The sequence below is a fragment of the Lissotriton vulgaris genome, chromosome 10 (genome assembly GCF_964263255.1).
Source record: "Lissotriton vulgaris chromosome 10, aLisVul1.2, whole genome shotgun sequence".
Classification (NCBI taxonomy): domain Eukaryota; kingdom Metazoa; phylum Chordata; class Amphibia; order Caudata; family Salamandridae; genus Lissotriton; species Lissotriton vulgaris.
Window position 1 is genome coordinate 857,075,353 of NC_141698.1, and position 15,576 is coordinate 857,090,928.

At 41.4% G+C, this 15,576-nt stretch overlaps 1 protein-coding gene across 2 annotated transcripts in view; it reads left to right on the forward strand.

Moving 5' to 3' along the window:
- LOC147688904 (ATP-dependent translocase ABCB1-like) overlaps positions 1 to 15,576 on the forward strand; it is a 509,764-nt gene that overhangs the window by 343,781 nt on the left and 150,407 nt on the right. For both annotated transcript variants that reach the window (XM_086941799.1, XM_086941800.1), the window contains exon 14: positions 2,129 to 2,299. In XM_086941799.1, coding sequence (XP_086797925.1) covers positions 2,129 to 2,299 — 171 coding nt within the window. The remainder of the gene's footprint in view (positions 1 to 2,128; positions 2,300 to 15,576) is intronic.

Sequence of the window (15,576 nt, forward strand, 5' to 3'; positions counted from 1 at the left end):
CTCGGCTAGAGCCTTGGATAATTTGACGAAGCCCTGAGGAAGTTGTGGGGTGCATTTCCCTAGTGACAAAATACATGTCGCTGGCTGCGGGCATTGAACAATTGAAGAAAGAACATGAGGAATACATTGACTTCTGGAATAATTATACAATTGTAGTTTGGACATATTTACATGTGCTTGGAGGCTTGTTTCTTCTTTACAATTCTGTTTAATCTGTAAAAGCCTGATACAGTCATGTTCTCTTTCAGGGAAGCCGCGTAGATAACATTGCAAAGGAATGTACTTCTGGTTGGGTTGTGTTTTGTTTGTTTTCTGCTGTGAGCACCCTGCTCAACCAGTACCTGACAGGATCAAGGCTCATTACATAGGTTTTAAGGCAGCCGACACTGCCTTTAACAGAAACGTGCCAGCAACTTTCAGACTGGACCCTGGGCACATGTATATATATATATACACGCACACAAACTGTTGTGTAGTTTCCCCTTTCCAGTAGGAACTTCTCATTTTCTGGACATCGTAAACATTTGGATGGTGTCAGACTGATTTCGAGCAGCCCCTCATGATGTGTTTTCCTATAGACCAGCTAGCTCACAGTGCCATCATAAGCACCCCCAAAATCTAGACACATAGCAAATGGCTTGGGCAACCACAGGACATGACAACCCTGATCCCCTCAGGAATTGTGGTAACAGATGTAGAACCTTTACGCTCAGTCACTCTCTCAGAGAAATATACATGGAATACATAGAGGGGTGTTTTCAATATTTGTTGAACCATTGTGATTCTTGTATAGATTACATGCTATGCAATGATCAATAGACAGAAGCATATTTATGTGCCAAGCAGTATGAGGGCAGTGAACAGAATTAATAGTTCCACCATCATGCTAGAACAATATATATATATGCGAGCATATAAGGACTAGGTATAGCGTACTACTATGAATTCCCTAACCTAGTTGTCTAGCGTGTGTGTGTTCTGCCAAGAATCCACTATTGGGTGATCCAACTACCATTACCTGAAGGGAAAGTATGTAGGTCCCCGTCTTGGTCACAGGTTGGACATCCCTTCTCACAGAGGGAACAGCAATCCGCTGGGCTGAAATTTCCTTGTGCAGCGACCTTGCAATAACAACAAGTGCACCCCTGCCCAAACCCAGAAATGCTTGTTTATTTATAAGCAAAAGCGTCCTTGCTCCCAAGTCAAGACCTCTGCCAGGCCGACATTGTTTATGATCTATTGATTGCTGCACTGCCTCATGGACGAATAACAAACAACCACATGTACACAATGTGTGTTAAGGCCTCGTCAAGATGTTTGATGTGTCGCAAAAGTGTTCCTACAAAGTGGCATTTGTAAGTAATTTAGTTTCAAAGAAACTAGTCATGCACTGTCATGCACTGTCGTGCACGGAAATGTGTCAACGGTCATTGTGTGGAAGAGAGGGCAATTTAAGAAACTGTACATGCTAAAATGGGAGTATTTCTCCCTGGGATTAACTGAGCGATGTGACAAAACTACTATGTGGGCTGTAGGGCTGCAGTCTGATTGGACAGAAATCCTACAGATTCCATTTAATTTCTAGAATCTGCATTGCTAAAAAGTGCCTTCCAGTTAGTGCACTTGTATTTTTCTTATGTTTCTTCCTGTAATTTGAAAAAGTAGATTAATGGACGGGGGAGTTGTATATTCCCAACGTTAATTTTCTGTAATTATTGAGCCATGAAATGTGTTGATGTACCATAAGACCACACTCTGCTCCCTGTGCAGCTTTGAGTTAGTTATATATGGAAGTGAAGAGGGCAGTGAATGTTTGTTTTGCTCTAGATCCCTCTGGTAATTGAATGATTTTTGGTTTGTTATTGTCTTTTGTCCCATAAACGGTTAATATATACTTTTAAGTGTGCTGTATTTCACCTGAAAAATAATGGGATTTATTTCATGGTTATTGGTCTTTTGCTTGCTGACGCACACCAAAAATTGGCTACTTCATGGGCCACCATTCACCTTCAGCATTAAACTATACTAGATTAAAGCACCAGTGGAAATAAATTCCCTACAAAATAGCTACAGCATGTTCCAGCAAACGGACCTTGCCAATACTAAAATATTGTGGTTATCATTACAGAAATTTGACACCTTGGTAGGAAGCAGAGGAACCCAATTGAGTGGAGGACAGAAGCAGCGAATCGCCATTGCCCGGGCACTAGTTCGCAGACCAAAGATACTTCTGCTGGATGAAGCCACCTCTGCCCTGGACACAGAAAGTGAATCAGTTGTGCAAGCGGCACTGGACAAGGTTGCTATTTTTGCATTACTTGAACCTATATTCGATTGTGTTGCTGCAACATGAGGCTTCATGTAAAAAACGTTGATCTCTTTAGCTAAGTAATCAGGAAGAGCTGTCCCTTTATAGTTCAATTTTTCTAGTGATCTGCGACGGGTAGCATTATTCTTAAGAATCAACACATCAAAGGTGTTTTAGTAATGTGCTATTATTTAATTTTCCTGGATCTTGCCAGGTCAGCACCTAGAAACAAAATCTCAGGAGGTGGGGTAAAAAACCCTGTTAAGCCCCTTGATGCCCCAAACCTACAATGCTTGGTCCCTGTGGGCATAACAAGGCAGCAGAAACTTGTTTGCCCCTTTCTGTGACACTGATAGTGCTGGTGCACATGTAGCACCAGCACTATTATGAGAGGGGATTCCATGATTTGCATGGGGGAATCACTTTGCCTCTGCCCCTTGCCATACTATGGACATGGGAGCAGTGGCAAATATGCGCTGAAAGTGCAGCACCAAAATGTACCACACTTCCAGTGCGCCTCCAAAGGCAGCCCTCTGGAGGGGAGAAAATGCGTCCTCTCGACCCCTCAGACATCCCCCTGCGGGCGGGTGCAGTCACTCACTGAATTGGCGTGCAGCGGGATCTCTCACCCGTCTTCAAAGGGCAGGCAACATACCTCCTGCACGGTGAAACACGGAGTGGCTTTAAAATAACTGATGGGTATTTCACTTTAATTTATTGTCCGAAGGGCAGTCCGAGTTTACAGCTGCCCTTGTTTCTAATATGGCGCATTGTCCCTCTTTTCCAACGCGCACCTTTTGAAAGGTGCACCATTGCCCAAACCGTTAAAGTGTGCCATATACATAATGCAGCCCCAGATCTGATTACCTTTATGCCTCCTGTTCTGTTAACTCCTTGGACGCTCATGACGAGCTCAGCTCGTCATGATGTACACCTCCATACACTCATGACGAGCTGAGCTCGTCATGAACAATGGGATTTAAAAAAATTCAGCATTGACGATGAATTTCCTAAGCATTGATGTGGTTAAGAAACCAGTTTTAACTTAAAACTAAGTGGAGTGAAACTGTGCTTTTAACTTGTGGTTTGCTGAATAGCATATGTTAATATTTTGCCGAATACCAAATGATCATGTATTCGGCTATGGCAGTGCATGGAGGTAAATAGTTTTTATTCAATATCTGAAGATCTGGACACTTATGAACACTGGTAAACACTTTCACATTTGGGTTCCAAACGTTATTATGTTGTTCATATTTACAGTGATACAATATGGGTATCTAAAACATTAAAACTAGTAGTAAAAATAAATTGTAATAGAACAACATTTTGATTTCCTTTTATAGAATTATAATAGATCATTTTTCATATAGTGCTTGCTATTACAGTTTCACAGTTACATTGTGGTGTTAGTAACATGTCATTAGTAGCTAATCTGTGGTAAAAACCTTTTGAACGCTACATGGAGGTATGTTAGAGACATTCAGCGTGGCTGGCTGTCAGTTATGTACCTCATAGTGTCACATGTGATGTCATCAATGAAATATGTAATTTCATTTGTGAAGCCTTATAAGGTCATGAACAATTCATTAGGTGAGAGTTGTGGGTATGTAGCAAACAATGACTGACATTTACAGAAATATGTCTGTTTCATTAACATAAAGATCCTTGAAGTCCCTTTTTACTTTTTTCAGTATATTTATGGGTTTTGTAACCCGTTGCTTCCTTCAGGTCATGCCCTGTGAGTACAGGACACAGCATGGCTGTACCCATGCCCTGTCCAAAATATCCATGCCTTAAGTTCTTGGAGCGGTACAAAAGGGGGTGGTGATGGACGGAGCATCTGAACCAAACACTCACACCCAGTCAACAGATCTGGGTTTAATCCATCGCCGTTCTTTAGCCCACTCTGCCACCCCAGTTCAGACATGGCCATATGCAAATCAGTCTGACCCTGTGCCTCATGGGAACAGTCCAGCCCGAACTGATAAGCCATGCCTTCCTGTCCATCACCACCCCCTTTTGTACCGTTAAGTTCTTGGAGGGCACGGCTGGAGGCTCTCCTCTGCAGCTACTGAGCACAGGACAAGGTTGTTGGCCAAGAAGCATCCTGTACATGTACAGTACCAAACACTGCACTATCCGCTGGCCTTTTATCCAGTATTTCTCGAATTATTTCTCCCTAAAAGCTCCCTAAATTGAGTGCTTGCATCTCTCTTTTTTCAAAATGTATGGAAAATTTATCAGACAATGCCAAAAGTGTATGTGATCAAAATATTTTCATTTATTAATAATATTAGCCTAAAAATATTGAAAAACTACAGTTAAAGGGGTGTTGTGGCCAATATTAAACCTAAACGCCACTGAAATTGGTTAGTCATGGTTAAGCTGCATAACTACAATGCAGTAATCATGACTGTTCAAATGGCATTACAGATTTCATCACAAATTACTATACCAGTAGCATAATTTGTGCAATCACGTTAGGTACAGTCAGCATATAATCCATTACACCTCTAAGATTGCATCCTATTTCCTATTGTATGGAGTTGAAGGGCTTCGTTTTTTGTCACAGCCAACAGATGTCATCAAAGAACAAACAGTTGTCCTCCTACAGCTCCACTGAGAGTTCACAGATGCTATTCCATAGATTGTTAGGTGGAAGATAGCAGTTCTAATGACAGTCAGTAGATGTTCTCACAGAGATTACAATGAGATGGTAGAATGCAGTTCCATTGACAGTTAACAGACCCACTCTAATAGATTATAACAGATTGTCTTGTCACGCAGCTTACACTTCCTTAGTAAAACTGTGAGTTTGTTGGACAACATAAATGTCAAAACTGTGCTGGTCTGATTCCTCACACCATAAGGATATGTAGGCCTCATTACTGGCTGGTTCACAGTGCACCATTTGCCCCCCTAGCCTAGCAAGGTAACAGGTGGTGTGTGAAACCTCAGAGCATTATAGAAAAACATTAGAGGGGCCCCTACACCAAAGGAACAGTGCACTTCAAATCAGTAGAATAAAAAACTCCCTTGCAACTATTGCGTCACACAATAGATTTGATCAATCAGCTACGCCAGTTAGACAATCAATTCTTTCCCCCTCCAATTGGGGTTCTGCAGTGTTTAATACATATCACCAAGGAAAACATTTACATAAAGCTTTAATATAAATAAAAGCACATGTAAGTACCCAACTTATATGTCATATCCCCATAGTACATGCATGCAAACTATATTGGTTAAAAACAATATGATCAGTTAAAAAAGAATCCTTTTTCAAACCCCCCTAGCAATGTTGGCACAACAAGTCACACAAAGACAAAGAGTGTAAACATATACAAAACAATCATCAAATGGGAGCACCCTTAGAGACAGTGTTGCTAGATCTGTTACAAATGCTAATCCGATATTGCTTATCAAACATGAGTCCTCTCCCCTGAAAAACATAGGCAGCAGTTCAACTGACAGACAGCAAAGATTTCATAGTGACCATTGGCTACTATTATAGTGACCATTAACCTTTCCGCTGACAACAAACAAATGTCCTTATTTAAATAGTATCGAGATGAAAATCCGCAATATTGCTATAAGCATCTTGATGCATTTCCTAATTAGTATAGAGAGAAGGAAAACAACTCAAATGTTGCATCTTCTATGGAAATTCCTAAAATGCAAAAAAGAGAAATAAAAAAGTGGTGTTTGAAAATAATGTCCAGTGGGTGATGTGGAGAGTGCTGTTGGGCCAGGATCATACTTAGAGGTCCCATTCCCTGGGCCTAATATCTTTTTATTGAATGCAGGAGGACAACCTGGTGCCTTTGCAGAGGAGAGAGGTATGTTACTGCCATCTCACAAAGGAGGTTATTTTACAGGTTGTCATGAATGGAATAAAGTATCCCCCTGCTGTACAATATAAGGATATTGCAAGTCACTTAGGAATTAAATGATCATATATAAGAACAAGGACAAAGGCAGAGTTCTTTTATAATGTCATAGAACTACAAAATCTATTTTTATTGAAAGGCACAGAATATTGTATTCCTTAAATACATAGTCACATCATCATCTTCCCACAAACCATGTAATTCCTTGGTGTATTGCTTTCATGTTCATTGCGGATGTGAGGAATAAAAGCAGAATCTGTACTGCAAAATGAAACACACTAAAAATCAGTTTGTAATTTTTGCAAAAATATATTAGAATCATTTTAATGTAGATTAAAAAAAGGTTGTGTAGGAACGTGCAGAGATTTAACTGTGTTAATGGCCTATAGCATGGGAAAAAACTGAACATGTTGCCATGATTATCACCTTTCTACTGATCACTATTTCTTTTTAGAAAAACGTGTTTTCCTTGTTTAAACTGCAGCTGAAATAATGCCCGGTGATCTGCCTTTCACCCTGGCTGCTGACTCTGGCAGCAACATCAGAAGTCATCTGTAATGCAGCTACATCATTTCCTTACTGCAGGTGATTAGAGATGTCACTAGTTGCCTGGAACAAGGAAATTGGAGACAGACTAGTATACACAGATTGCAGGCTCCCATATAATATAAGAATTTAAAGTGGAGTTTTTGGAACCTGTGGCCAAACCAAGTGTAGGCAATTATTCTGTGAATGAGAGTTATTTCACCTAAGTCCTGCTTGGGCCTGGGGAGTGCCTCCCTTCTCCCACATGGCCATGCAGCAAGCCCTTTTTAGAATTAAGATATTGAAGTGCAAAACTAAATGAAGGGGCTAAAACGATCAGCTATTCTCATTCAATCATATTTTAATTTTGGACTCAAATTTCACCCCTAAACCATTTGGCATACTCACCCTAAATACAGAGATCTACATATTTCGAAACACACGAAAATATAGTAATTGACATTGCATGTAATGGGTGTGGAACAACGCTCCCAAAGTCAGTCCCAAACAGTGAGTGTGTGCACACCCTGAACACCACCCAGTTCCTAGAGATACTGTTGCTGAAGCTGAAAAAATAATAGCAAATAAAGAAACACTCATTCCCATATAGTGACAATGGTGTGTTGATCTTCAGAGGTCTTCTTATTGAACACCGCATAAAAACAGTAGCGCATTTCACTCCTAACACATGGAGCTTCTTTAGGGCTACAAGTCATATCAGCCTGGCGTATCTGCACTTGGCCTTCAAACTTTCACTTGTCACAATGTTTAGTATTAATGTATTTTGATTAACAAAAATGTGTATGATGTCAATGGAAGAGAGTCCAATGTTTAATCGTAGTCATGCATGAAATTGTAGAACACCAAGTAGAAGCCATAGTCGAGACGTATAGTATCAAAAGTTTATGTTACCAGGATAGCTGTACTGATACAAGTGATGTTGCTGAAACGTTTGGTAGCACAGGGCATTTCTTACCCTTAAAGAAGTTGTGTTGGGAGCGAAACACATTTGTGTTTTAATAAAGAAGACTTTTGAAGATCAATGCACCTATTCGGAAATGTATGTAAATGACTACAATTTGAGTGCCTCCTGATTTGATATTAATATATTAAAGTATAGTTGTGGAATAGTCACTGTCAAAACACCATGGTGAAACATGTCATATGAGAACAATTTGAAGCATGACCAACATTGAAGTCCACACTTAGGAGATTGAGATGTGTATATCCATCTCTAGAAACAGAAGATAACTAGGAGGAGAGGAAGTTTACTTGGATCTAGGTAAGATTAAAACTATGTAAAAACAGGTGCCTCAGCTAAAGATCCCATGGCAGGAGAGGTATTTTGCAGTTTCCTGGCAGGAAGCAGCCATGAAAACTGACCTCTCTGTCCTTCCATATAAATGAGGTGGGTGGATCCCATGCCAACCTCCGACAGCCCTTTCTTTGTCAGACTGTCAAAGTGGTGTAACCACAGGGAAGACATTGTCTCCTCAGTCGTTACCCCAAAGGTCCGCCCGCATTTAAATCCGGTGGGCGGACTATCATGTTAGTGGAAAGGGTACTCCCTTGCCATTCCATCAGTGCTCTAGTCTCATAAATTGCAAGTAGTTACGGGCTGTAGTACTTGTGCAGTGACAAACTGCATCAGTGTCAGTCGCAGATTTCAGAGGTGTCCTTATGTACATATTGTAAGCACTTATATTACAAATGCCATTGTACGTCACATAGAAAGAGCATGTTGAAAACATACAATTATAGATGGGTAGCTGTCACAGGATAGGTTTCTCCAAGGGTTTCAAGTGACAATAAATAGAAAGTGAAATCAGACTTTTTTGTTCAAACATTTTATTATTTTATTGTTAAGAGGGGCAGATAAGCAGTAAACCGATATAAACTGAGTTGTGCTTGCACACAGCAAGATATAATGTATGGCAGAATAGAGTTTCATTTTAGTTCGACAATACATTACACTACCTTGCATAAATTAGTTACGCTGTTTGTAACATTAGATCAGAGGTCTTCAAACTTTTGAAGGTTGAGCCCCACCAGCTGAATTTTTTTAAATGTCGGGCCCCCCCACCACCTGACAGAAATTTCTGGAATCTGGTACACTACATAATCGACCGCCACCCGCATATCCCGGGCCATATCAGGCAAATAATGTTCAAAATAATGAGTGTTTCCTCCTTCTCCATGAATTCCCTCACTACCACTCACCAACAATACACCTCATCTCTCTATAGCACCTTTCTGGCAAACATATATATTTTTTTATGGTGCTAATCATAGTTTCATCATACTCAGGGGCATATGTACAAGCCCCTATAGACTTGGCTTAACGCTGCCTTGTAAATAAGGCCCTCTTTCATACTATGCTTAGCGTGAAAGGGTGGGCAGTGGGTGTTGCAGTGGGCGTTTCACTGCAATAGACACTGATTTTGATGTTGCGCCCTATTTACAAGGGCAGCATAAAAGTGAGGCAGCATTAAAATTAAGAACAGGGAAAACCTGGTCTTAAGCTGGCGAAACTAGGAGAAATGCATTATTTCTCCTCATTTTTGATTCATCCATGTGTGCTGCCTTGTACAGCACACATGGAAAAAGCAAAATGCCTTGTATTTGTACTCTTTAAAAAAAATCAATTTTGTGATTTCTGTGTGTGCTGCATTAAGCAGCACACATGGAAGTGAGACAAATGGCATTTAAAGATTGTTTATGTACAGGAAGGTCCCCTCCTGAACATAAACAATATTTTCCCTGCACCCAGACACCCTTGCACTATGTCGCAATGGTGTCTGCATTGGCGCTATACTGCTAAGTGTAGCGCCAGCGCAGGGGAAATGCAAGGCTGCACCATATTGTTGTAAATATGGTGCACCCTTCCGTTTCTGAAGTGGCGGAGAGAGGCTTTAACCCATGACTGCTAACGCCTCACTCTGCAACTTACTTGAACATATGCCCCTCAGTTCTTTGATCTGCATGGTACACCTTCTTTGTAGCAGGCACATTAACCCTCTGTGCTGTGAGGTTGGCAGGAGTGCTCATGTGAGTGCACAGTGAGGTATGCAACAGTGTGAGAGTAGGGTAAGTGGAGTGACTGCAGGGTGACTGAGGTGACCATATGAATTTGGGTGCGCATGTTAGTGCAGAGTAGGACTAATGAATGCATTGTTAGTGATGGGCTTGTTTAAGTGAGATTGCAGATTGAGCAGTGAGGGGGACAGGTGAGTTAAGTGTCACATGAGAGCAGGGTGTGTAGTGTGCTTGTGTGGCTACAGGTTGAGGTACAGGGAAAACTGCGGAAGTGCATTGTGAGAGCAGAGTTATCACTGAGTGCAGGGTGAATGGTGTGAGTGCATGGGGGTCAGTATGAGGGAATTGTGATCGCTGTGAGTGCAGGGTGAGCATGAAAGTGAAGGGCGAGAATGAGGAGCAAGTGGTCTGAATGCAGGGTGAATTCCCTGACACTTGCAGTAACTCAGCATGCTATTGACGGCAGCGCAGGGTTTCAGATATGTTAAACTATTGCTATTGCAATTATGGCATTAACCAGGGATCGAGGGTGGAGGAAATAAATACTGGGCTGATCTTGCAACAAATTTCCAGTTTTATGATTAGGGTTGCCAGCTCATTATTTTGATGTCCCAGTTTGTACAAAAATAAGCAGTCACCTAAAGCTCTATTTTCAGCACTTAGCTGTGCTACTCCGAACAGCAAATATAAATAGAGAGCACTTTAAATTGTGTTTTAGGACTGCCTGAATGAAATGACTGATAATAAAAGGGAATAAAGACAGAAAAGTCACATCATAAATGAATACATACTTCTTTATAACCCATATTTAGTGTCAAGAGAAGCAATTTGCAGGCTGTTTAAAAAACCTGACTAGGATTTGTCTTTCGGCAACTTAAAGCCCTTTTAGCCCTGTGATCATTGTGCTCCTGCCAGCTTAATTTAAAAAGCAACATTGTCGCCTTTCTGGGAAGAGCTGTTCCTCCCTGGACGGGGTTAAATTCCTAGAGCTGAAATGCTTCAGCTGCAGTGGGAGGAAGGAAGCCTTCCCTGCTAAAACTGAAAGCAAGTAACAGATATTCATTTCATCTGCAGTGTGAGACAAAAAGTCTCCTCTGCTCTGAAATAGTTGCTTTCAGTTTTAGAAAAGGGGGCTCCTTGCCTCCCACTGCAGCTAAAGTATTTCAGCTGTATGAATTAACCAGGATAGCCCCCCCCCCCCACAAACCCAGTGTGTGGCAGCCTGGATGAAACAGCTTCCTGTGCACACAGCCACGAATATTTCACAGGTCTTTAAAAGACCTTTTTCTTGTTAATGAGTCTTTATTGGTTTTCACCCCTTCTTCGGGCCCCTGCAGCTCCACTCTGCCGTTTGTTTCTTCAATCAGTAGAGGACAAAGGTGAGATTTACGGAGGAGTGCGCGCCACCCCTGAGACGGTGTCGCGCCAGGGGGTCGCGCCCCACAGATTGAAGAACTCTGTTGTAGAGTAGCAACGCATTTCATTAAATCTGGATTTGTAGGCTGCTCTAATAATAACAAAGGTGGCATTTACGGGCTATTATAGGTAGTTCATGGGGTGTCAAAAAAGACGACAGACCCACAGGCAAGATATTGGTATACACTAGTTGGTTGTAGAGTGAATTGAAGAAAAGAAGAGCTAGAGTAGAGAGAGAGAGAGAGTGAAAAAAGGGGTCAAGAGAAGAGTGGGGTTTGATCCCCTGATTTATCTTCAAAACTATAAGGGTTTTAGTGACCGCAGGTTTGCAAGGCCTAGGGTGTGTGCTTGTGGTATTTGCCCTTAAGGAGGGTTGATCTTCTGAAGATCATTGTCAGATGAGTCCCATAAGCCTTGTGAGCCAGTGGTGTTGTGTGCTTTTTTGTACATGATATTTTCAGCACCTCTAGTGGCACATAAAATGTTCCACCATCCCTCGTAGGAAGTTTCTGTAGTTTATTTCCAGTCTGTCAGGATTGTTTTAGAGCCAAGGGCTAGCCTGAGGTTGAGTAAGAGTGAGTCTTGATGGGATAGGGTGATGAAAGGTTGAAGTTAGATAGAGTGATAGATGATAGATATTGATAGATGATAGAGTCAAGTTAGACTTGACTAGGTTACCACTTGGAACGCTGAGAACTAGCCCTCTGTATGTTACATATGCTTCTTCCGTCCAGTTCCACTACATGCCTAATCCTATGAAAATGAGTATCAGCACAAGTGGTCCCTATGGGGGAAGTGTAGCCACAGCAATAGTTATGAAGAACCCTTCTTACAAGAAATGTTTTCTATGCGTTTTGTTTATTTAGTTAACATTTAGACGAAATGTAGCAACAGTGGCAAATTGTAGGAGAAGTATTTATGTATACGGGAGCCCTGTTTCCTGTGATGGAAATAAAATTGCAGAAGGCAAGCACTGCTAAACTGCCATTTAGGACAAACTTACAGAGGGTATTAGGCCAAGGGCATAAGAGCGCTTTATCAGTATGCTGCCTAGGCGTAATCTAAAAAGAAAAAAAATCAGTTGTGTCCTCATTTATTTGTGCTTGCACAATCCCAACGCAAAAATGGCTAAAGCATAATGTACAGCACGTTTGCTGCAATCAGAAAGTAAACTTAGGCATCATCGAAGTACCAGTCTTTAAAGAGTAACGTATAGCCTACTGATAAGTAGTAACAACCAACTTAATTCTGTTTACAAATATAAAAAACACTAATACAGTTAAAAAAAGGAATGAAATCAAACATATGAAATTGAAAACAAACATATACATTAAAAAATATGAAGACACTCACTTTTAAGAGAAAGTTTTTTAATAAAAACTCAAGCCTGCGTCGTACTTACTCAGGCTTTCATAGTTCTGCCCTTTCTCATACAACTAAGACTTGACTGGCGGTTACTAATCAATATGGCTGTGCCTTCCCCTGTGAGTATTAGTCTACGGTTGTCGTATACAAGCAGCAACATGCAGGAACGCAGTGATAGGCGGGAGGTGGTGGGGGATGGCACTGCGAGCTGAGTCAAAACAGAAAAAGTAGTGCCCATTTCTTCCTATATGATAAGAAAGTGACCTTATTCATGTAACAGGGTCAGTCTCCAGGGTGGAAACAAAGAGCTAAGAGGCAGGACAAAGACTACAAAGGGACCATAGAAAATCAAGATTTTAGGAGGGGCACTACACGGATCCAATGAACGGGAGGGGTGTGTCCAAAGCCCATACAATAAATACAGCATGTCTCGAAGACAGTGCATGTGCGCTGCCTAGGCTTGACCTAAAAAAGAGGTGGTAAATACATCACCATTGAACTGGGCACCTAAAGTTTGGGCAAAATAGAGAATATTTAAAGTTGAGATAAAAGATAGATAAATTAAAAAACACAATTGAACCAGCTTTGTCTGAAGAGAAAGGGGCTATTTTTAGGCGGATGTGAATATGTGCAGAGACTTTGTGCTGTCATTCAAAGTGAAGGTGGTCAGTGGGTAAAGTAGGCTGACTTATTGCCCACTGCTGTATGCTGTGGTCGGCTGAAACAAAAGGTGAATGACAATATAACAGACCAGTAGATCAAGCCAAATAACCAATAGCTGCTGTGTATCTATATATGCATTTTAAGGAAAACAATGGTCTGGTGAGACAGCTAAACCTGTCTAAAAATCCAGAGCTAAAAGGAATAAAGTGTGCATGTATGCATCATAAGGCATGAGCGCATATTTGTAATGGTGCTACAGAGTCCCAGCATGATGGTATATACATGCATTCACTTACATACAGAATGATGAAACCGCTATTTAGGTTTTGTTTGTTTTTTATCATTTCAATATGGCAGACACCTCCCTTTGAGCAGCAAATAATTTTTTTTCATAAAATGTGTGTAAAAGCACTAGTTAAGAAAGGAGTGGTACATAAGTAAATTGCAGATGCTAGCCCCCCAACAAATAAATAAATGAAATATATTAAAAAATAATACTAAGGTGAAGGGCAATGGAGGAGCAGGTGGGAGTAGGGCCAAGAAAGTTAGCACCACCAAACGGCAAGAGGAGCGAGAGGTAGATGAGCAACAGAGGCGCAGAGGTTGTTTTTTTCTCATAAAAGGTCAGGGGAAAAAGCAGTGGAATAGCTGTGGGGGAAGAGTGGGAACAACATGGGGAATGGGGGATATTTGAGGTGGAAAGGGAGGGAGCAATAAAATGGGTGAAGCAAGAAAATTAACTCATGCTCTTCGATGGGGTGCTAAAAGAAAAAAAGCCGTTCTGTGATTGCAAGAAGTGGAAGGACACCCGTCGTCCAGTTGCTCCAGAGTTCGGACATGGAAAGAATAGGAAGGAAAGCAATTGAATACGAAGCAGGGAAATGAGATATGCAAGTAAGCCATCCAATCAAGAGTTAGGGGCTCTTCTGTTTTCATGTATTAGAGATAATTGAATTTTTACAACTAACAGCTGAAGCGGACTGTTGGCGAGCCCTATAAAAACAATAGCGGGTCTCCTGTCACACACCATCCTTTTCAGCTTCTTTCTCCCTCCCTACATGAAGCTGTTTGTTTTGCTGGTTATATTGTGGGCACTCCCCTGACAAGCCTGTGTGAGCGCATATGTCCTATAATCATATCAGTGCAACTGCGCAGACGTGCTGACAAGGTATGGTGATGGTTGTAATTCACCTATAAGTTAAGAGAAAGCAGGTGTTATAGTCACTGTCTGATTTGCAGTTTGAATATAGCAAAAGAGTGCTCAAGGGGTCAGATATCCTTTATGAATGAAGGACGCACTTGCATTCTCTCTGGTTGGGATTATGGTCTTCCTCATCATGCACAGAAATGCAAGCCCCCTCTGTGGCTCACTTGAATGTGGCTAAATGTTTAAACGCGCACACCAATGCCCTTTGTGAACCAGGGAATGCACACATTCTGCATCTGTTTGCTTCTCATGCGTGCAAAGTACTCGCAAGGTTTCCTCCATCTCTTTTGGCCTCTTTGGTTCGGTTTCCCACTTGGCACCAATTGCAGTGCTTGACAATGGGCAGATGAGCCCTCTTTCATCCATTTCTTGAAAACAAAATAAAAGATGCTCATGGACAATGGACTAAGGAATGCAATGGAAAATCTAATTCTTTAATATTTTTATGGAATATTCCAGAAAGACTTACAAATGGAATGACAGTTGTATCATATGCAAATAACAGGTTGTTGTTGTGAAAACGGATTATTCAATAGAATTCCTCAGTACTGTTGTGTCCTGAAGAAGTTCATTTGTATATGGACGAAACACGTTGACTGTTTTCTCTGTTTATGGAGAGGTGTGGCTCACTGGTTAGAGGCGGCAGACCCGAGTGCAGAGAACGGCCCGGGACCAGGGTTCGATTCCCGACGCGGCAGGGTCTTGGACCAGGATCAGCGGACTGATAATTCTCGCATCGGTGCCTACTCCGACCAGGGAGCACACTCGGCAACTCTGGGCATTAGCTTGCCTCATCTCCACAACGGCCCCACACAAACGCCGGGGATGCCTGGTTTCACCTTGGAGACCCCCAGGAGGGACTATCTCACAGGGAAAGCCAGGACGGGTTCCCCAGCGGTCTATAGCGCTACGAGGCCTCCGGGTAGCAGTGCGCTTTACAAGACACAACAATTATTTATATATATTAAGCAATTTTAAAGAAAAAGAAAATAAAGAGAATATTTATACCAACTGTGGAATTTTGTGATAATATTTTTCAATCTTTGTAAATTGTTCTAAATGGGGTGTACCTCTGGAACTTATTTTTACTGATTCACCTTGGATTAGTGTGACACTTTGGCAGTGGGTCTCTGCAGGGAGTGCATATAGTTGTATATATAATT